Source organism: Ornithorhynchus anatinus, chromosome 12 (genome assembly GCF_004115215.2).
Source record: "Ornithorhynchus anatinus isolate Pmale09 chromosome 12, mOrnAna1.pri.v4, whole genome shotgun sequence".
NCBI classification, from domain to species: domain Eukaryota; kingdom Metazoa; phylum Chordata; class Mammalia; order Monotremata; family Ornithorhynchidae; genus Ornithorhynchus; species Ornithorhynchus anatinus.
In genome coordinates, this window is record NC_041739.1 from 6201152 (window position 1) to 6224444 (window position 23293).

At 46.1% G+C, this 23293-nt stretch overlaps 1 protein-coding gene across 2 annotated transcripts in view; it reads left to right on the plus strand.

Moving 5' to 3' along the window:
- Nucleotides 1-23293, plus strand: part of GPM6A (glycoprotein M6A) — a 156130-nt gene that overhangs the window by 81852 nt on the left and 50985 nt on the right. For both annotated transcript variants that reach the window (XM_007673014.4, XM_007673015.4), the window contains exon 2: nt 10070-10262. In XM_007673014.4, the coding sequence (XP_007671204.2) occupies nt 10070-10262 (193 nt within the window). The remainder of the gene's footprint in view (nt 1-10069; nt 10263-23293) is intronic.

Consider the following 23293-nt stretch of genomic DNA (forward strand, 5'->3'; position numbering starts at 1 on the left):
CCATTTTACAGAGGAGGTAACTGAGGCCCAGAGAAATGAAGTGACTTGCTCGGGCAGAGAAGGGGTGGGAGCTGGGATTAGAATCCAGGTCCTCTGACTCCCAAGCCCAGACTTTATCCACTAGTCCACACTGCTCCTAGTTTTTCAGGATTCCTGCAGCTCCTGCAAATCATAGAAAATGCCCTTGGTGATAGCCCCAATACCCTTTCCCCCACCCTTCAGAGCCAGAACTAATAATAATAATAATGATGATGGTATTTGTTAAGCGCTTACTATGTGCAGAACACTATTCTAAGCGCTGCGGTAGTCACAGGGGAATCAGGTTGTCCCACGTGGGGCTCACAGTCTTAATCCCCATTTTACAGGTGAGGGAACTGAGGCCCAGAGAAGTTAAGTGACCTGCCCAAAGTCACACAGCTGACAAGTGGTGGAGGCGGCATTAGAACCCATGACCTCTGACTCCCTAGCCCGGGCTCTTTCCACTGAGCCACGCTGCTTCTCAACTACCATCCAGGTATCCCAAATCCCAGACTTCTGTTCTCTCCTGTGGGCTGTTGAAGTGGAAAGATGTGCTCTTAGAGAAGCAGCGTGGTAGGGATTGTCTCTATCTGTTGCCGAATCGTACTTTCCAAGCGCTTAATACAGTGCTCTGCACATAGTAAGCGCTCAATGAATCTGGAAGATCTTGGCTCTAATCCCGGCTCCGGCCCTTGCCTGCTGTGTGTGAGACCTTGGGCCATCACTTCACTTCCTTGGGCCTCAGTTCCTTCAGCTGGAAAATGGAGATTAAGCCTGTGAGCCCCATGTGGGACACGGACTGTGTCCAACTCGATTAGCTCCTATCTAGCCCAGTGCTCAATACGGTGTCTGGCACATAGTAAGAAGCGTGGCTCAGTGGAAAGAGCCCGGGTTTGGGAGTCAGAGGTCAAGGGTTCGAATCCCGGCCCTGCCACTTGTCAGCTGTGTGACTGTGGGCAAGTCACTTCACTTCTCTGTGCCTCACTTACCTCACCTGTAAAATGAGGATTAAGATTGTGAGCCTCACGTGGGACGACCCAATTACCCTGTATCTCCCCCAGCGCTTAGAACAGTGCCCTGCACATAGTAAGCACTTAACAAATACCAACATTATTAAGTACCATGAAAAAAGCAATCCTCTTCACCCCCCAGATCCCACCTTTGGATATATTTGAGGATTTGCTTTGAGGCAGGCTCAAGCCAAGACTTCTTAGCTTATGCTGTTGACATCATCGGAGGTGTTGTGATCGGAGCGTTTCATATGAGCAGCCTTTGTTTTGAGGAGAAACTTTTCACATCCACGTTCAATTATCCTAAAGAGAATTAGGGTGATTCTGGTAACTGGGCAAAATCCAAATGGACCATTGGCTTGAAATTTGAGGAACATTTCACTGAGGTGGAGGATGAGTCTAGGGAGTTGAAATGCACACCTCTAAACGCTCATTCTACCTCCCTTCCCACCCTCATCAGCTGGAAGCTCTTTCTTGGGTTTTCACCCAAGATCATTTCAGAAGGACTTTTGTTAACGTGGGAAGACATCTTGTGTTTACAAGAGAAGCAGCGGGGTCTAGTGGAAAGATCGCCGGCTTTATTTATTAATGTCTGTCTCCCTCTCCTAGACTGTGAGCTCGTTGTGGACAGGAAAGTGTCTGCTGTTATATTGTACTCTCCCAAGCACTTAGTACGGTGCTTCGCACATAGTAAGTGCTCAATAAATACGATTGAATGAATGAATGGAAGTCAGAAGGACCTGGGTTCTATTTGTGGCTTCCCTACTCATCTACTGTGTGACCTTGGTCAAGTCACTTAATTCCCCCTGCCTCAGTTACTTCATCTATAAAATGAGGATTAAAATGCTGAGTTCTATGTGGAATAGGGATTGTGGCCAACCCGATTACCTAGTCAGCGTGGCTCAGTGGAAAGAGTCCGGGCTTGGGAGTCAGAGTTCATGGGTTCGAATCCCAGCTCTGCCACTTGTCAGCTGTGTGACTGTGGGCGAGTCACTTCACTTCTCTGTGCCTCAGTTCCCTCGTCTGTAAAATGGGGATTAACTGTGAGCCTCACGTGGGACAACCTGATTATCCTGTATCTACCCCTGCGCTTAGAACAGTGCTCTGCACATAGTAAGCGCTTAACAAATACCAACATTATTGTTATTAGTATCTTCCCTAGCACTTAATAGAGTGCCTTGTAGCAAGCACTTAAAACAAATAACAGTGAAAAACATCTGCTCCCGGTTCATTCGTTCATTCACTCGTATTTATTGAGCGCTTACTGTGTGCAGAGCATTGTACTGAGTGCTTGGAAAGTACAGTTCAGCGACAGATACAGAAAATCCCTACCGAACAACGGGCTCACAGTCTAGAAGGGGGAGACAGACCACAAAACAAAGCAAGTAGACAGGCATCAATAGCATCAAAATAGATAAATAGAATTACAGATATATATACATCGATAATAAAATAGACTAATAAATATATACAAATAGACACCAGTGCTGTGGGGCAGGGAGGGGGTAGAGCAGAGGGAGGGGTCGGGGTGATGGGGAGGGGAGGGGGAGCAGAGGAAAAGGGGGCTCAGTCTGGGAAGGCCTCCTGGAGGAGGTGGGCTCTCAATAGGGCTTTGAAAGGGGGAAGAGAGCTAATTTGGCAGATGAGAGGAGGGAGGGCATTCCAGGCCAGAAGTCCCTTCCTCCTAGTCAGCACCGAAGAGTCCCTTAAGAAGAAATCACAACCAAGTCCTCTCCCAAATGCCGCTTCGCAGGTCTCCGAGCCCTATTTCGGGAGTGAGGGGACCCGGGTGGAATTGCCAGGTATTTTCTGAGTCCCTGGGTTCAAGGTATCCCACGATCGTAAGATATTAGAACCATCCCGCGGTTAGTTGCTGATATCGCTTCCATCCTTGAGTATGTCGTCAAAGCCCTATTAAAATGATATTTCCTCCCCAAAGCATCCAATGCTGATCTTTCCGCCCTCCACCCTATTTTCCCTCCCTTCTGTGTTGTCTGTGAACTTCGTTCTACACCCCTAAGCATCTTAATAGGCACTGCACACCTAGCCCAAGCACCTGAGTACATCCGCCCCCCAGCCCTTCTGTATATATGTCCATATCTATAATTCCATTTATTTATATTGATACTATTAATGTCTGTTTACTTGTTTTGATTTCTGTCTCCCCCCCTTCTAGACTGCGAGCCCGCTGTGGGCAGGGCTTGGCTCTCTTTGTTGTTGAACTGTACTTCCCAAGCGCTTAGTACAGTAAGCGCACAGTAAGCGCTCAGTAAATACGATCGAATGAATGAACCTCTAGACTGTCAGCTCACTGTGGGCTGGGAATGTGTCTTTTTACTGTTGTATTCTACTCTCCCAGTCGCTTAGCACAGTGCTCTGCACGCACTAAGTGCTCGATAAACACGACCGACTGAACGGATACAGTTCATACTTCACCGCCTCCCCTATCTGTGATTCATTTTCACGTCTGTCTCCCCAGTGGACTGTAAGTTCAATGTGGGCAGGGAACGTGTCCATCAGCTCTGTTAGACTGTACTCTCCCAAGTGCCTAGTACAGTGCTCTGCCCTCAGTAAGGGCTAAATTCATTCACCTATTCAATCGTATTTATTAAGCGCTTACTATGTGCGGAGCACTGGGAAAGTACAATACAACAACAAACGGTGACATTCTCTGCCCACGACGAGCTCATAGTCTAGAGTGGGGGAGGCGGACATCAGTACAAAGAAAGAAATGTCAGATCTGGACATAAACGCTGCGGGGCTGGGAGCGGGGAAGAGCAAAGGGTGACGGAGAAGGGAGTAGGAAATGAGGAAAAGCGGGGCTTGACTGATTAGATCATTAGTCCCTTAAAGGCAGGGATCGTGTCTGTTAACTCAATTGTGTTGAACTCTCCCCAGAGCTTACTTCAGTGCTCTGCACGAAGTGCTCAATGAATATCACTGATTGGTTCACAGAGCACTCTAATAGTAACGATATTACGAATTGCCTTTTTCATGCTATCTGTCAGCGTGGTCTAGCGGAAAGAGCCCGGACCTGGGAGTCAGAGGACCTGTGTTCTAATTTCCTGCTCTGCCCCTTGCCTGCTGTGTCACCTTGGGCAAGTCACTTCACTTTGCCTCTGTTTCCTCTGTAAAATGGGGATTAAATACCTGTTGTCCCTCCTTCTCAGACTTCGAGCCCCGTGTGGGACAGGGAAACCGTACACTGGATCTCCCCTAGCTCTAAATATATAGTGCTTTGACATATAAGTAAGCAATGAACAAATGTCACTCTAATTACTGTTATTATTTTAGTAATTGCAATAATAATAATTATGCTATTTGTTAAACACCTATTACATGCCAAATGTTGGGGCAGATACAGGATAATCAGGTCACATTTGGGACTCACAGTTTAAGTGGAAGGAAGAACAGATACTGAACTCCCATTTTGCCGATGAGAGAACTGAGGCACGGAGAAGTTAGGTGGCTTGTCCAAGGTCACGCAGCAGCACACAGGGTCATTATCATTAGTATTTTTGGAGATTATTATTATTATTATTATTATGACCCAACACAACAGTGGAACAGCATGGTGGCAATCACTGTGTGCAAAGCTGGGTAACGGAAGTAGTCAGTGCCATCTTAGCTGAAGGCATGAATGTTTCCCTCTGACTTTGCAGGAAAGCTTAGATTCTGAGCTGGACTGCAGTGCTCTCCTTAGGGAGACTGAAGGAGCCGGGGCTTGGGAGTCAGAGGTCATGGGTTCTAATCCAGGCTCCGCCGCTTGTCAGCCGCTTGTATACTGCTTGTATCAAATGATCTGAACTCTAAGAAGCCTCTCTCACATTTTTCTATTCAAGATGGAAAAAGTATTTGGACTTTTTGGGCAAGTCACTTAACTTCTCTGTGCCTCAGTTACCTCATCTGTAAAATGGGCATTAAGACTGTGAGCCCCCACCTGGGACAACCTGATCACCTTGTATTCCCCCCCCCCCCCAGTGCTTAGAACAGTGCTTCGCACATAGTAAGCACTTAATAAATGCCTTTATTATTATTATTATTATCTTCACCCACTCTGAGAAGCAGTGTGGCCTAGTTGAAAGAGTGCAAGCCTGGGCCTGAAGAGGCCCCTCTCTGCCACTTGTCTGCTTCGTGACCTTGGGCAAGTTGCTTAATTTCTCTGTGCCTCAGTTCCCTCATCTGCAAAAGGGGATTCAATACTGCTCTCTCACCTATTTAGATGGCGAGCCCCATGTGGGATCTGATTATCTGGTATCTCCCCTGCCAATTAGTATGCAGTAGGTACACAAATATTTTTATCATTCCAAGCCTCCAGTACGAGAACAGCTTTTTGCTGGCTGCTTGGCTTGTATGGTATCTGGACAAAAGATAGACCGTTATCTCCTAGGTATTTTAATTCTGTTATTTTTCCAATTTCTAGAACCAGATGTTAGAGTTTCAAGGGTCATGATGGCCTACAGATGTGATTTTTCGACTCCCTTTGAAAGGAAGCCAGTTGTCCTTCTGCTTTCCAAGTGTATTTTTGCCTTTGAAAAAACACAGAGACCCCCCTAACAGCCTTTTAGGCCCAATGAAGCCATGTCTTTTCCTCCCCCTAATTGTGACACCAATGAAGTAATAGTCATTCGATCGCATTTATTGAGCGCTTACTGTGTACAGCACTTACTAAGCACTTTCTTTATCTTTTATGCCACCAAGGAAGCAGTTGAGAGGCAGAAGAACGGAAATATCGATTTCCACCTCGCCTGTTCACCCAGAACCAAAGTTGCACCCCAGATCTGGGGACCAATCATCAACATCATGATAAAAAGCAGCGTGGCCTAGCAGTAGAGCACAGGCCTGGGAGTTAGGGGATCTGGGTTCCAATCCTGGTTTCGACATTTTGTCTGCTGTGTGACTTTGGACAAGTCACTTTACTTCTCTGTGCCTCAGTTACCTCATCTGTAAAGTGATTGACTGTGAGCCCCACATGGGGCACTTATTATCTTGTATTTACCTCAGCGCTTACTAGAGAGCCTGGCACATCATAAGTGCTTAACCAATACCGTGGGAATAAAGTTCCTATTTATTCTCATTAGTCAACTGAACGAGGTTCCCTATACAGTCCAATCCAACAATAACATTTACTGAATGCCTCCTATGCATAGAGCACTGTACTAAGACCTTCAGAGAAGAGGACAGTAGAAGGACTAGATATGATCCTGCCTTCAAGGAATGCGCTTTTCTCTCCGTCTCTCTTTCCCCCTTTCCCTCCTTCCTTCTTTCTCTTTCTCTCTTTCCTTCTGTACCTCTTCCCCCTTCTCTCTCTCCCTCTTTCCTCCCCACTCCCCTGCCTCCTCTATTCTTCTATATCTTTCTCCTTCTTCTCTCCGTCTTTCTCTCCCCCACCCCACACTCCCTTTTCCCTATCCTATTCTTCTTTCCCTCTCTTCCTCCATCCTTCTTTTCCTCCTTCCCTCCTTTCTTCTCTTCCTCCCTCTCTTCCTGTTTCTTTCTCTCACCCTCTGCCTTCCTCTCTCTCTCACTTTTGCCCTACAGTTAGTTAGCTTCCTGGCTTTGTGTGTGTCCCTTTCTTTCTCCTTGTTTGTCTTTTTCTCTTCCTAGTTCTCTTTTACCACCCACCCATGTGACGTGAAGAATTAATTATCCCTTCAGAGCAGTGAAATAACATACTTTTGATGGTCCTTTCTGTGTAATTGAGGCCCCAAACCTCTCATTGAGACCAAATCACCCAGATAACTACTCTGGTTCATATTTCACTTTGGCAGTGGCCGCTCATTCTGACGTGCACATTTATATCACCAAGGGCCTGAATTTCAATTAAAAGACCGAATAGCCACCGTAAGGCTGTTGTCAGAGTTCTGGGACCTATTATGCTTTTTTTTTTTTTAAGAATTTATTTTCTAACCTAGAGATTCTGATCTTGCGAGCGAAGTTTGATCTCGCCATGCATTTTACTGTATAATGCTCTCCCTCCTGCAGTATGGTCTATATTATGCCTTAATTTATATGATGTTTACCAGATGATACTGCCAGATGCTTCTGAATTATAATAATAAAGATAATTAGGGGATTTAGTAAGCTGTTACTATGTGCCAAGCACTGCAAATCTTGGTCCCACAAAGAGCTCACAATCTAAGGGAGTTACTTTGTCAGTATTATCTTGTATGTCTTCTGGACTGTGAGTCCGTTGTGGGCAGGGGTTGTCTCTATTTGTTACTGAATGGTAATGATAACAATAATAATGATGATATTTGTTAAGTGCTTACTATGTGCCAAGCACTGTTCTGTGCACTGGGGAGATGCAAGATAATCAGGCTGTCCCACGTGGGGCTCACAGTCTTAATCCCCACTTTACAGATGAGGTAACTGAGGCACAGAGAAGTTAAGTGACTTGCCCAAACTCACACAGCTGACAAGCGGCAGAGTCAAGATTAGCATCCATGTCCTCTGACTCTCTGTCAAGCTCTTTCTATGTACTAGGCAATTTTCTTAGGGCTGAGGTGGATACAAGTAAATCAGTTTTGACACAATCCCTGTCCCACTTAATAATAATAATGACCGTGGTATTTGCTAAGCACTTACAGTGTGCCAGGCACTGTACTAAGCACTAGGGTGGATATGAGAAAATCGGGTCAGACATAGTCCCTGTCCCACGTGGGGTTCAAAGTTCTCAATTCCATTCCTCAATCCTCACTTCTCATCTCAGCCCCCAGATGAGGGACTTGAGGCCTGGAGAAGTAAAGTGACTTGCCCAAGGTCACGCAGCAGACAAGTGGCAGACCCAGGATTAGAATGGCCTCTTTCCACTATGCCATGCTGCTTCTAACTTGGGGCCAACAGTCTTAATTCCTTTTTACAGCTGAGGTAACTGAGGCACAGAGAAGCTAAATTACTTGCCCAAGTTCACCTAGCAGACAAGTGGCAGAGCCGGGATTAGAACCCAGGTCTTCTTAATTCTCAGGGCCTTGGTCTATCCGGTAGGCCACGCTGCTTCTCAGTATAAAACTGACACATTCCCTGCCCACAGTGAGGTTACTATGGAGGGTCAATGAGGGCAGAATGTGGTGAGCTGGCTCTCTTAGGCAATCTGGTTCCCCCTCTCAACCTTCTCTCCCACCCCTTCCTCTTCCTCCCCAAACCCACAGAAACTTTACATCTTGGAGATGTGAATTTGGTCTTATGCTTCTATTCTGTTAGACTCTATTTTGTTGGTTGCATTTCTCTGAATCTCTCCGTCGTCCGTAATTGAGCTTCTCAGTCCCTTTGAGGGATCCACATTTTAATTAGAAGCCTTGCTTTTTTAACACTTCCTATCAGTTACTTCATTCATTCATTCATTCATTAGTCTTTATTGAGCACTGACTATGTGCAGAGCACTGTATTAAGCTCTTGGGAGAGTACAATACAACAGTAAACAGACACATTCCCTGCCCACAACGAGCTTACAGTCTAGAGTAGGGGGAGACAAACATCAATACCAATAAATGAATAAATAAATGAAATCTACCAAGTTCTGGAGTAGATATATCAATTAATCAGGTTGGACACGGTCCGCTTCCCACCTGGGACTCCAAGTCGTAATCCCCATTTTACAGAGGAGGTGGCTGAGGCACAGAGAAGTGAAGTGACTTGCCCATCGTCACGCAGCAGATGAACGGTGGAACGGGGATTAGAACCCAGGTCCCTCTGACTGCCAGGAACGTTCAATATCCACTAGGCCACGCTGCTTCTGCTTCAGCCTTCTTACTTAAACCGGGAGCCCCCAGTGGGAGAGGGACCCCCCACAGAATGGTAGCACCTCCTCTCTCTCTCACTGTTTTTTTAGAGAAGCAGAGTGGCTCAGTGGAAAGAGCATGATCTTGGGAGTCAGAGGTCATGGGTTCTAATCCCAGGTCCGCCCCTTGCCAGCTGGGTGACTTTGGACAAATCGCTTCACTTCTCTGTGCCTCAGTTGCCTCATCTGTCAAATGGGGATTAAATCGGTGAGCCCCAGGTGGGACGACCTGATCACCTTGTATTCCCCCCAGCGCTTAGAACAGTGCACGGCACATAGTAAGTGCTTAACAAATGCCATCATTATTATTTTTTGTGATGGAAAAGTTTCCCAAAGAGCCAGAGCTGTAACCACAACCAGTGTGCTTTGTGGGCCAGAGATGAAGCTCCCTCCAAAGTAGAAATGTTCTAGGATTGTAATCTGGACTCCCCAGACCTGACTCAATCAGTGGCATTAATTGAATCGATCGTATTGAGCACTTACCGGGTGTGGAGCACTGTAGGAAGCACTCGGGGGAGTTCAATAGGCAGACACATTCCCTGCCCGCAGCGAGTTTACAGTCTAGAGGGAGCTTGAGTACTTACTCTGTGCAGAGCCCTTCAGGGTTTAGAACAGTGCTTGGCACATAGTAAGCGCTTAACAAATACCATCATTATTAGTACTAAGCGCTTGGGAGAGTACAATACAACAGAGTTGGCAGACATGGTCCCTGCCCACAACGAGCTTGTAGTCTAGACAGGGCCTGGCCTCTAGAGTTGGATCTCCAGAGCTTGTGACTCTGGAACTTAAAATTAGAGTTTCCAGAGTTTCCACCCCCTCTCAGGGTGGCACCTGGTGAGTTTCCAGTCTTCTACCAGTCTCAACTATGGGAGGGAGAGTCAAGCAGAGACCTACCCATTCCATTCCTAGCTTGGGCAGCGGCTCGCGAGCGGTAGGCCATCGGCTACAGATCGAAACTCACCCATGCTAGGCAGCAGTGGCACGGGAGAGAGTCGAGGGCAGAGACTCAAGTTCACTGCACGGAAGGAGGTGATGGGAAACCCCTTCCGGATTTTTACCAAGAAAACTCTCAGGATCCACTACCAGAACGATTGCAGATGGAGGTGGAGCGTTCTGGAAGAGATGCGTCCATGGAGTCTCTATGGGTCGGAGTCCACTCAACAGCATGAGACAAGAGTTTCCGCCTATGGCGTGTTGTGGCCTTTCCTCACTTTGGCTTAAATGTGGCTAACGCCCTTATCGTCTTGTGCGTCCTTGGCAGGGTGCTTCGAGTGCTGTATCAAATGCCTGGGAGGCATCCCGTACGCTTCTCTGATCGCCACCATCCTGCTCTATGCCGGGGTCGCCCTGTTCTGCGGCTGTGGACACGAGGCCCTGTCGGGGACGGTCAACATCCTGCAGACCTACTTCGAGATGGGTCGGACAGCCGGGGACACGTTGGACGTCTTCACCATGTAAGTCCCCTGCTTGGTCTTCGCTGTTTTCTGAATGGATTTCTGCCAAAAAGAAGCCCCTCACGAGAGGAGAGGCAGCGTGGCTTAGCGGATGGAGCACGGGCCTGGAAGTCAGAAGGACCTGGGTTCTGATTCCGGCTCCTTCTCTTGTCTCCTGTGTGACCTTGCACAAGTCACTTCACTTCCCTGTGCCTCAGTTCCCTCGTCTGTAGAGTGGGGATTATGACTGTGAGCCCGATGTAGGACAGGGATGATGTCCTACCCAATTGGCTTGGATTCTCCCCAGCGTTTAGTACAGTGCCTGGCACATAGTAAATAATGTCTGTCACCCCTCTAGACTGTAAGCTTCTTGTGAACAGGGAAAGTGACTACCACTCTGTTATTTTGTACCCTCCCACGTAGTTAGTAAGTGCTTTAAGTGCATTAAGTGACTGATTATTGGCACTTCATTACTCTCTGTATTATAAGAAGAGACTATCTTTTATGACTTCTATAGTGTTAAAATTAGTTCCCCTCTCATCTATTCCATCGGTCATATTTATTAAGGGCTTACTGTGTGCAGATCACCGTGCTACGTGCTTGGGAGAGTACAATGTAACAATAAACGGACACATTCCCTGCCTACAACTCACAGTCTCTACTTATCTAGCTGTGGCCTTTTCCCTTCCACTCCCTTCCCCACACCCCTTCCTCCCCAGGCACCTGCAGGTCTAGGTGCCATTTTAGATCCCGATAATTCGACTAATGCCTCAGAATTGACTTGACCGCCGAGGTTCACTGTTCTCCCGGATAGACTATCCGTCATTTCATTAAGCTCTAACTTATTGACTTCGTCTCTGAAACCCATTAGTGAGGAACGGCCTCAGATGGATGTTCTCAATCCTTGGTCTTCCCTCAGTCCAATTCACTCGAAAGGGGACTGTCTAGGAAAAGAGACGGCCCAGGATCCAAGCTGGTCATTTCTAGTAAAACTGTTTAGTGGCCCTGAAAGTACTTTCCCCTCTGACGGAGTGGGGGCCGAGTTTGTCTCGGGGCTTTTGGGAAGGTGGGTGGGAAGAGCCGATGACCGGCACCCTCCACGTCTGAGTCCAGTGGGGATTTGGGCTCAGTGCTTCCGGAGAAAGTTTGGGTAAGGAACCCAACCTTTGATGGAAAACAGACCCTACCTCCGTCTCGAAGCAGACACGCTGGGCTGTTCTCATTCCTGTCCAGCTTTCGCATTTGAGAAGCAGCAAGGCTTAGTGGGTAGAGCACGGATCTGGGAGTCGGAAGGAACTGAGTTCTAGTCCTGGCTCCACCACTTGTCTGCTGAGTGACCTTGGAAAAGTCAGTTCATTTCTATGCGCCCCAGGTATCTCATCTCTTAAATGGGAATTAAGACTGTGAGCCCCATGTGGGACGTGGACAGTGTCCAAGTTGATTATCTTGCATCTATCCGTGCTTAGTACAGTCCCTGGCACATAATAAGCGCTTAATAGACACCACTAAAAAACAGAGAAACAAAAAATCCAGGGTTTGGTACCACAGGACCCGTTTTAATCGATTGACTCCATATGATCTCAATTGAAATTGAGAAGCAATACAGCCTCGTGGATAGAGCACAGGCCTGGGAGACAGAAGGACCTGGGTTCTAATGCCAGTTCCTCCACCTATCTTCTGGGTGACCTTGGGCAAGTCACTTCACTTCTCTGGGCCTCAGTTACCTCATCCATAAAATGGGGATTGAGATTGTGAGCCCCATGTGAGTCATCCAACCTGACTATCCTGTGTCTACCCCAGGGCTTAGTACAGTGCCCGGTATGTAATAAATGCTTAACAAATTGCATTGAAAAATTGAAAATAGTTTAATCCATTTTCTGGAGTGAAACCTGCTGGCATTTTGCTTTTTCTTTCTTATCCCAGATTATGAGTTTGGGTATGCTCCCAGCAATGAGAAGATCACCTTTCCCTTTTTAGGTGTGGCAGTTACTCTTCATTTCCCGCTAGGAGTGTATCTCCTTTGCTTGTGCTCCTGGGCTGTCTGGAATCTCTCGGACTTTTGTTTCTGCCCAGAAGTTGAATTTATTGCACGTGGGGCTTTCCATGTATTTACGTTAGAGTTTCTAGAGCCCTTCAGGGTCGTGAGCCCGTAAATTAGAAAGGATCACCGGGCCTCTGTGTTTTATTGTTTTCAATTCTTGGTTCCAAGTTCATTGTCCTTTTTATAGCCACTCCGTCTCTCAGCTTGACAGTCATCCCTGCCGTGGGGAGGGAACTGAGCCCTGGCTATGATTTTTTTCCCCTCTCGACTGGGAAGGCGCTTGGGCTTTAGTGGGGAAATCGAGGAAAATATTTGGATCTTCCTTCCGATCATATGGGTTGAACCTCGGAGGAAAGAAGCATTTCAGTGTTTCCTTTTGTTGTCAACTCTTTCTTATGTCATTCACGATTTCAGTTCTTGCCTTTTCCTCAGTCCCCAAGTCATTTCCTCCAATCCCAGTGCATTCACCTACTCCCACATTGATTTTTTTTCCTCATCTGCCATCAGGCATTCCTGTCTACTCTGATCCCTTCCACACAATGATCAATGAACCAATGGTAAAAATTATGGCATTTGTTAAGCCCTTACTATGTGCCAGACATCATACTAAGCACTGTGATGGATACAAGCAAATGGGGTTGGACATACTTTCTGTTTCACATGGGGCTCATTTTTTGAGCACTCATTATATGAAAAGCACTCTACTAAGCCCTGAGGAGAATTTGACGACTGAGTAAATATGTCTCTGTCCTCTAAAGGGCTTACAGTCTAGAGGATATTTTCTTCCTAGTTTCTCTGTGTTTTATCTCCCCTCTGTTTTCTGTCTCTCTTCCCCCTTCTATCATGAGAAGCAGCATGCCCTCGTGGAAAGAGGGAGAGTCAGAGGACGTGGGTTCTAATCATGCTCTGTTAACTTGCTTGCGGTGTGATCTTGGCAAAGTCAATTAATCTATGATATTTGATTGAGCCCTTGACTGTGTGCAGAACACTTTACTAAGCACTTGGAAAGGTACAATACAAAAGAGTTGGTAGTCACATTCCATGCCCTCAGTGAGTTTACAGTCAAAAGGGGAAGCTGAGTCACTTAGCTTCTTTGTTCCTCAGTTTCTTCCTATGTAAAATGGGGATTCGGTACCCGTTCACCCTCCTTTTTGGACTCTGACCCCCATGTGGGACAGAGACTGTCCCCGACCTGATTGTCTTGTCCAGTGCTTGGCTGATAATAAAGGCTCAACAGAATCCACCACTATTATTTTCATTAGAGTGAATTATCTGGATTGACCGCAGGTCCTGGGTTTGACCGAGGCTGGAAAGATGGGGGGCTGCAAATCAGGATCGGGACCCATGCATTGCGTCTTAATCACTGGCAGAACATCTGGGCAAATGTCTGCACGTCCTCATCCTCCTCACTGGAGAAACAGTCAAATTCAGGGCTTGGATACTTCCCCCCCAAATCTCTGGATTTTTCTCTCTCCAAACCAGCGGAGAGCAGAGATCATAATATCCTTCTTCCTATGCCTGCCACGGAGGCATCACGACATCACTGAGCTCCGGGCCGACTTGTATTTGTGCTATTTGAAGTCTATTTGCTCTTATCACAAAGGTGATGGAAGAACAGTGAAGAGAAGCCACTTGGCCTAGCGGATAGGGCATGGCTCCTATGGGAATCATAAGAACCTGGGTTCTAATCCCGGCTCCACCACTTGACTGCTCTGTGATGTTGGGCAAGTCACTTCCCTTCTCTGGGCCTCAGTTACCTCATCTGTAAAATGGAGATTAAGATTCATTCAATAGTATTTATTCATTCAATAGTATTTATTGAGCGCTTACTATGTGCAGAGCACTGTACTAAGCGCTTGGGATGAACAAGTCGGCAACAGATAGAGACAGTCCCTGCCGTTTGACGGGCTTACAGTCTAATCGGTGACAGTGAGCTCTGTGTGGAACTGGGACTTTGTCCAATCTGATGAACTTGTATCTACCCCTACCTAAAGTGCCTAGCACATTCATTCATTCAATCATATTTATTGAGCGCTTACTGTGTGCAGAGCACTGTACTAAGCACTTGGAAAGTACAATTCAGCAATAAAGAGAAAATCCCTGCCCACAACAAGCTTACAGCCTAGAAGTAGGAAGGCACATAGTAAGCACTTAGTAAATATTTACTATTGTTCTCTGCTCATAGTAAGCACTCAATAAATATGATTGAATGAAATGCCCTAAAAAAACCTTTTACCATCTCTGGGTTTCAGCTAAAAAAAATACTTCAAAATCTCTGTGTCTCAGCTTCCTCCTCTGTAGAATGAGGATTAACAAGTATCTCCCTCTCCCTTAAGCAGTGAGTCCCACCTGGGACAAGGATTGGGCCTGATCGAATTACCTTGCATCTATTCCATTACTTAGCCTAGTGCTTGGCGCATAATAACTGATTAACAAATATCACCGTTATTAATTATTAACATCGACTCAGTCTTTCTGGCCCTTCAGGTGGTGAAACCTAACAAGCTGAGACCATACCGGGGGACAGAGACGCAACCCTCCCCAGTCCCCAGACAAAGTGGGGCACCTCCCTCTTGTCAGACATTTTCAAATCAGTTTGTTCACTGCAGCCCTGAGAGCGGAGACTCGAGGTGTAGGTAACCCAGAAAACTCCCGGCACTCTCGGGGGAGTAGATGAATGTCAACAATTGTTATAACAGCTATCCTGGAGGGAGGAAAAGGATGGTGACATGCTGTTGCTTAAACATTTGAATGGCAGAAAATAGGAATGAGCCATTCATCAAAGGGAATTCTTAAAGGTGAGTATCAGGGACACTAGGCAGCTGGCCTTTTTTGTTATATTTATTTATATATATATATATATATATATATATATATATATATATATATATACACGTATATAATATACGTATCTCTCCACCAACCCCCCCTCCACACATTCTGCCTCTGGCCTGGAAAGCCCTCCCTCCTCAAATCCTACAGTTACTCACCCCTGCTTCAAAGCCTTATGGAAGGTACATCTCCTCCAGGAGGGCTTCCTTGACTAAGCCCCCCACTCTTCCCTCTTCTCCCACTCCCTTCTGCGTCACCCTGACTTGCTCCTTCTGTTCTTCCCCACTCCCAGCCTCACGGCACTTATGTGTATAATTGTATTTTTTTTAAATTAACCGTGGGCAAGGAATGTGTCTGTTTATTATTGTATTGTACCCTCTCAAGTGCTTAGTACAGTGCTCTGCACACAGGAAGGCCTTCATAAATACATTGAATGAATTCATGAATGAATTAATGTGTTGTCTCCGCAATTCGGCAACAGATAGAGACAATCCCTGCCCAATAACGGACTCACGGTCTAAATGGGGGAGACAGACAGCAAAACAGAACAAAACAAAACAAGTAGTCTGGCGTAGATATCATCAAGATAAATAGAATCGTAGATATATACGCATCATTAACAAAATGAATAGAGTAATAAATAATATATACAAATATGCACAGTGCTGTGGGGAGGGGAAGGGAGAAGAGCGGAGGGCGGGAGAAGGGGGAATGGGGAGGGGAGGAGGAGCAGAGGGAAAGGGGGGGCTCAGTCTGGGAAGGCCTCCTGGAGGTGGTGAGCGCTCAGTAGGGCTTGGAAGAGGGGAAGAGAGTTAGTTTGGTGGCTGTGAGGAGGGAGGGCACTCCAGGACAGCAGTAGGACGTGGGCCGGGGAGAGGGGACCAGTGCAGAGCTTCCATGCTGATGAGCGGTTTTGTTTTTGAGGCAGCCCTAGGGTTGTCAATCATTTTCTTGTGGCCTAGGCAGATTTGTGACCATGGGAAGTACCCTGACTGTGTTCTGCAGTCAGGCCTACCAGGCTTTTTCCACAGGGAAAGCCTGCGATTCTTCTTTCTGGAAGCTTAATGGTTACTCCATTGGGTGCAATTAGGAGGGTCATTTTCAGGTAGCCAAGTGAAGATTGGCATGGCAGAGAGACACCCGTCTTCCTCTGCCAACAAGTCGAACCTCTTTGGTGCTACCTCTCTCCCCATCTCTACCCCTTTCCTCCATTCCTCTCTCCATCCTTATTTCCCTCCCTCTCTCTTCCTCTCCCTCTCTTCATCCTTCTATCTCCCCTCTCTCTTTCTTCCTCCCTCTCTCCCTCCCTTTCCCCTACCCTCTCCCACTCTTTCCTCTCTCTCTCCTGTCTCATCTCTCATCCCTCCCCATAACCCTCCGATTCCTTCTTCTTGCCTGACATCTCTACCTCACCGTCCATTGTAAAGGGTTTTTTTTTTTTTTCCAAAATCATCTCCCGGAGAAACAATTTCACCTCCACTGCCTTCATTCTCCAAATGAACCAGAGGCTTTCCCCTTTAGTATGGATGCACCTTGTGGGACAGGGAATGGGTCACTTGCTTGTTCTCTACTTCCCAAACTTGATAGATTGCTTGATACTTGATAGTAGCTTGATAATACGCTTATAACTACTTCCATTCTTCCATTTCTACCCTCAGACCCACGGCATAGGGTTCAAACTCCTTGTCTTCCCTTCTTCAGTTAATCAATCAAGCAGTCATATTTACTGTGCTCAGAGCACTGTTCTAAACTCTTGGGAGAGTAATAATAATGTTGGTATTTGTTAAACGCTTACTGTGTGCAGAGCACTGTTCTAAGTGCCGGGGTAGATACAGGGTAATCAGGTTGTCCCACATGAGGCTCACAGTCTTTATCCCCATTTTACAGATGAGGTAACTGAGGACCAGAGAAGTGAAGTGACTTGCCCACAGTCACACAGCTGACAAGCGGAGGAGCCGGGTTTCGAGCCCATGACCTCTGACTCCCAAGCCCGGGCTCTTTCCACTGCGCCACGCTGCTTCTCCTGAGAGTACACTCTGACAGAGTTGGTAGACACGTTCCTTGACCAAACAGGAGAAGCAGCGTGACCTAATGGTAAGAGCTTGGGCCTGGGAGTCAAAGGACCTGGATTCTAATCCCGGCTCTGCCAACAGCCTGCTGTGAGACCTTGGACCAGTCACTTAACTTGTAGTTGCCTCAGGTTTCATGTTCACCCTCTAATTTATAGTGTGAGCCCCATGAGGGACAAAAACTGTATCCAAACTATTTCACACGCATCTAACCAGTCCTTAGTACAGTGCCTGGCACATAGTAATATATTACATAATATAGTATATTATATAATATACAGTAAAGACTGGAAATACTCACACTGCTTTCCAGGAAACCCGGTCTGTCTAAGCAGAGTCTGGCCCAATCCTACCCTTAACAGACATCCGAGTCACACACCGCCCTCCACCCTAAGGATGAATAGATAATCCTGTTTAGGGGTTTATTTGATATTTATTCATTATCTGTTAAAGACCGCATCTTCTCCTTCCAGTAAACCATACCGTTTCTGAAACAGTTTAATAAATTCTACAAGCCCTCAGAAGGGTTTTTGAGGATGATAGAGTGTAGTTTAAATCCCAATTTGTTAAAGTGTTTTGGAAAGCAGCAGTATATTGCAAGCGAACACTGGTTGGAATACAAAAAAATATATAATCCTGAAATGTAAGCTTCTTGGCAGCTATATAGGTGGGTATATATAGGTAGTATTGATCTCTCTTTGGCTACAGTGTACCGTACTAGCTCTTGGCCAATAAGTCAGTCTATTAATATTATTCGTCGAGCACTTACGTACTGTATGTATCAAGTGCTTGGAAGAGTACAGTGCAACAGAATTGAGAGACATGATAATCTCCCCCAGTGAGGTTACAGCCTACAAGGGAAGACCGATGTCATAAGGTCCTCAGTGCTGGGCTCCTATTATTATTAGGATTCATTATAGTATTTATTGAGCGCTTACTGAGTGCAAAGCGCTGTACTAAGCTCTTGGGAGAGTGCAATATAACACCAAACAAATTCCCTTCCCACAGCGAGCTCACAGTCTAGAGGGGGAGACAGACATTAATATGAATAAGTAGATAAAAAAATGATTAAATAACAGATATATACATACTTGCTGTGGGGATGGGAGGGCGGATAAACGAAGGAGCAAGTATGAGCTCCCAGAAGGGAGTCGGCGAAGAGGACGGGAGGGGTCAGGAAAGGCTTCCTGGAGGAGATGGGCCTTCAGTAAGGCTTTGAAGGTGGGGGGAGAGCAATGATCTTTCTGATATGAGGAGGGAGGGCATTCCAGGCCAGAGGTAGGATGTGGGCGAGAGGTCGGTGGTGAGATAGACGAGATTGAGGCACAGTGAGAAGGTCGGCATTAGAGGAGCCAAGTGTGCGGCCCGGGTTGGAGTAGGAGAGCATTGAGGTGAGGTAGGAGGGGGCAAGCTGGTTTAGTGCTTTAAAGCCAACGGTGAGGAGTTTTTGCTCGATGCGGAGGTGGATGGGCAACACTGGAGCTTCTTTCTTTTTTTTTTTGGTATTTGTTAAGTGCTTACTATGTGCAGAGCACTGTTCTAAGCGCTGGGGTAGATACAGGGTAATCAGGTTGTCCCACGTGAGGCTCAATCCCCATTCCCAATCCCCATTTTACAGATGAGGGAACTGAGGCACAGAGAAGTGAAGTGACTCGCCCACAGTCACACAGCTGACAAGTGGCAGAGCAGGGAGTCGAACCCGTGACCTCTGACTCCCAAGTCCGGGCTCTTTCCACTGAGCCACGCTGCTTTCTTACAGAGTAGGGAAACCGTCTGAAAAGTTTTGAAGGAAAATGATTCCTCTTCTCCCTCTCCCTTCTGCATCACCCTGACTTGCTCCTTTTATTCATTCCCCCCTCCCAACCCCATACCACTTGTGTACATATCTGTCATTTATTTATATTAATGTCCGTCTCTCCCTCTAGACTGTAAGTTCACTGTGGGCAGAGAATGTGTGATATTCTTATATTGTCCTCTCCCAAGCACTTAGTTCAGTGCTTTGCATACAGTCAGTGCTGAATAAATATGATTGAATGAATGAATAATAATAACAATAATAATATAATGGTATTTGTTAAGCACTTACTATGTGCCGGGCACTGTACTAAACGCTTGGGTGGATCCACTAAGCAAATCGGGTTGGACACAGTCCCTGTCCCATTGGGGGCTCACAATCTCAGTCCCCATTTTCCAGATGAGGGAACTGAGGCACAGAGAAGTGAAGTGACTTGTCCTAGGTCACACAGCAGACAAGTGGCAGAGCCAGGATTAGCACCCACGATCTTCTGACTCCCATTCCTGCACACCATGCTTAGTACAGTGTCCTGCACAGAGTAAATATATGATTGATTACTCTTTACTCTTAGTAAATATATGATTGATTAATTTGGAGAGGTTAAACCATAGCCCAGCCCCCCTACTCCTCTGCCCGATTCACACCCCGGGAATTTCAATTCTATATTTAATTTTGCTAATGGTATCCACCCCTGGACCATGCAGTAAATGTTGACAGTGGTTAAACCCTAATAACAATAATAATGCTAACTGTGGTATTAAGTGCTTACTATGTGCCAGGCACTATACTAAGCACCAGGGTAGATATAAGGTAATCAGGTTGGACACAGTCTCTGACCCACACAGTTCACAGTCTTGACTTCCTCTCTTCATCTTATGCTCCTTCAATTCTGACTGCTGAGGGGTTATCCACGTTATCTTTGGATCAAAACGGGCATTACAAAGGATTTGCAATCAGGATAATTATTTTCAAAATATAGTCTGGTCAATAACCCATATTAGCCCTCTTGATGACACTGAAAAGTATAACTGGGAATTCCCTGAAATTCAAATGGCTTATGAAGGCCATTTATGCAATATTGTTGGTTATTGCAAATTTAATCCAATGGTAATATCATAGAGTAGTTCACTCTCCAGGTTGGTTCGTTCCAGAATTCAAACAGTATCCCTTATTTGAGCAGAAATCGCTTCAAAAAATCCGTCATTAGCAGGAGCGGCTGGGAAGTACGAGTCAAGTGTTAGATGGTAAATCCAAAGGGATTATTGTTCCTGTTCATCATAATTAAGAATTTGTAGCCTCCATGCATTTTAATTAAATAAAAATCTCTTTCCTTGGCCAGAGCGCTGAGCTTTCTAAAGAACTACAAAGCTGCTTTAATGGAAAAATCTCGTGTCTGGGGCCAACTGGTCCTCAGATTTCCACCCACGGCCTGGAATATCCCCTTATCCTCCTAACTATCTGTGTCGGACCTTTGTTTATCCCAAATGTCTCAGGTCCAGAGACACGCATGGATGTATGAGAGATTTTTGATCTCCCACGGATGCCGTCTCACCATCAGAACCATCAAAGCTCAACTCTCCTGTACCTGGATCACTTAACTGCCCAAAATTTGAGCCCACTGGCACCAGCTGTTCCTTGATACAGTTCCATCTCAAAGTCCTCATCATCCTCGTGGTAACTGGGAACTAGAACGTGACTTAGTAGAAAGATCCTGGGCTTGTGAGTCAGAGGTTGGGGTTTCAGATCCCGCTTCTGTCACTTGTCAGCTGTGTGACTTTGGGCAAGTCCCTTAACTTCTCTGGGCCTCAGTTCCCTCATCTGTAAAATGGGAATGATGTCTGCGAGCCCTACGTGGGACACCCTGATAACCTTGTATCTACCCCAGTGCTTAGAACAATGCTTTGCACATAATAAACCCTTAACAGATGCCATCATTATTATTATTATTATTAGAAACCTGGCCATCCCCAATTGGAAATCTCCCAATTTTCACCCAATTTAGAGAAGGGGAAGGGCATGGAATGGGGAGTCAGTAGACCCAAGTTATAATAGACTGTAAGCTCTTTCTTTAATGATACTCGTTAAATGTTTACTATGTGCCAGCCCTGTACTAAACATTGGGTTAGGTAGGAGACAGTTAAATTGGACAGTCCCTGCCCCGTCCGAGCTCACGGTCTAAATAAAGGAGAGGAGGATTTAATCCCCATTTTACAAATGAAGTAACTGAGACACAGAGAAGTTAAGTGTCTTGCCGGAGGTCACACAGCAGATGAGGTGGAGTCAGGATTAGAACCCAGATCCTCGGACTCCCAAGCCCATCCTCTTTTCATTGCTTCTCTCTGGGCAGCACTTTGTTGACAGAGAATGTGTCTACCAACTCTGTTGTATTGTACTCTCCCAAGCAGTAGAAGCAGCGTGGCTTAGCGGAAAGAGCCCGGGCTTGGGAGTCAGAGGTCATGGTTTCTAATCCCGTCTCCGCCACTTGTCTGTTGTGTGACCTTGGGCAAGTCACTAAACTTCTCTGTGTCTCAGTTGCCTATTCTGTAAAATGGGGATTAAGACTGTGAGCCCCATGTGGGACAACCTGATTACCTTGAATCTACACCAATGCTTAGAACAGTGCTTGGCATACAGTAAGTGCTTAACAAATACCACTATTATTATTATTATTATTGTTATTATCAAGACCTTAGTACAGTGCTCTGCACACAGTAAGCACTCAATAATTACCCTCCATTAATGGATTATAATAGGGGTGGCATTTGCAAAGTACAACTCTGTCCCTCAGTATCATCTGTAAAATGGGAATTAAATACTTGTTATGATGTTGGTATTTGTTAAGCGCTTACTATGTGCAGGGCACTGTTCTAAATGCTAGGGTAGATACAGGGTAATCAGGTTGTCCCATGTGAGGCTCACAGTTAATCTCCATTTTACAGATGAGGTCACTGAGGCCCAGAGAAGTGAAGTGACTCGCCCACAGTCACACAGCTGACAAGTGGCAGAGCCGGGAGTCGAACCCGTGACCTCTGACTCCGAAGCCCAGGCTCTTTCCACTGAGCCATGCTGCTTCCCCAATCTGTTATCTGTCCCCCTTAGCCGGTGAACCCCACGTAGAATAGAAAATCTATCCGACCTGACTATATGTTTCTACCCCAGTGCCTAGTACGGTACTTGTCATCCACTAACTGCTTAACAAATTCCACAGTTACTGTAGTTATTACCACCCCTGGCCCCCTAGACTGTAAACCAATTATAGGCAGGGAATGTGTCTGTTTACTGTGGTATTGTGCTCTCCCGAGTGCTTAGTAAAATGCTCTGCACACAGTAATCACTCACTAAATATGATTTAATGCATAAAATTTCTAGAGATGATTCATACCTTCAAGGAGCTTACCCATGAAGGGAAAATCTTTGTCCAAATGAACCTTTATTATAGCAAATCACAGATCTGTGGGTTTTTTTTTTTTTTAACTCCTCTTCTTCCTCCCCCACACTCAAGCATTTGTGGGGCTGGACGAGGTGGAGAATTGGACACAGGAAAGCTATGATTAGATCCAGCGGAGGGAAGGGGGAGGCAGATGAATCTCAAATCGCTTTTCAGGCCAATTAGTTATTGTTGAAAAAGGAACAGACATTTGTGTCAGGAGAAAAAAGGCGTAGGGAAAGAGCCTGGTTGTGTCTAATGTACTGGAGAAATTGTTCTATTGAGTGAAAGCTAAATCCGAGGCTGTTATGTTTGCCCAGGGACCTCTGGCCTAGTGTGGGCTGGGTAAGGCGGGCGAGCCAACTCGAGTCCAAGGAATTGGGAATGGAAAAATCCAGTTTAACATTTCCCATGTTGGGGGAGAATGTGGGGATCTGTTTACTTGTTTTGAAGTCTGTCTCCCCGCTTCTAGGCTGTGAGCCCGTTGTGGGCAGGGATTGTCCCTCTTGGTTGCTGAATTATGCTTTCCAAACACTTAGAACAGTGTTCTGCATACAGTAAGCGCTCAATAAATACGATGGAATGAATGACTAATATCACTTTTCAGATTCCTTTCCCAAAGCTTGGGGCTGTAAGCATTGAGTCCACCAGGGAAACCCCATTTTTATTGTCTTGCCTTTGGCGACATTTAGAAAGACCTGCATGTGTCTGAAATCGGGTGCTTCTGGCTAACCCCGTCACCGGCTTCCATTTATTCCCAGTTGCTCCTACTGTCCTTAGAGGCTTAGATTTCACCCCCTGGTTGGAGCATATTCCGTGCAGTTTAGATTCCCGAAACACTGTGAGGCTTGTAGTGTGGATGTTCCGAAAACCCGTTGGCCTTCCTTC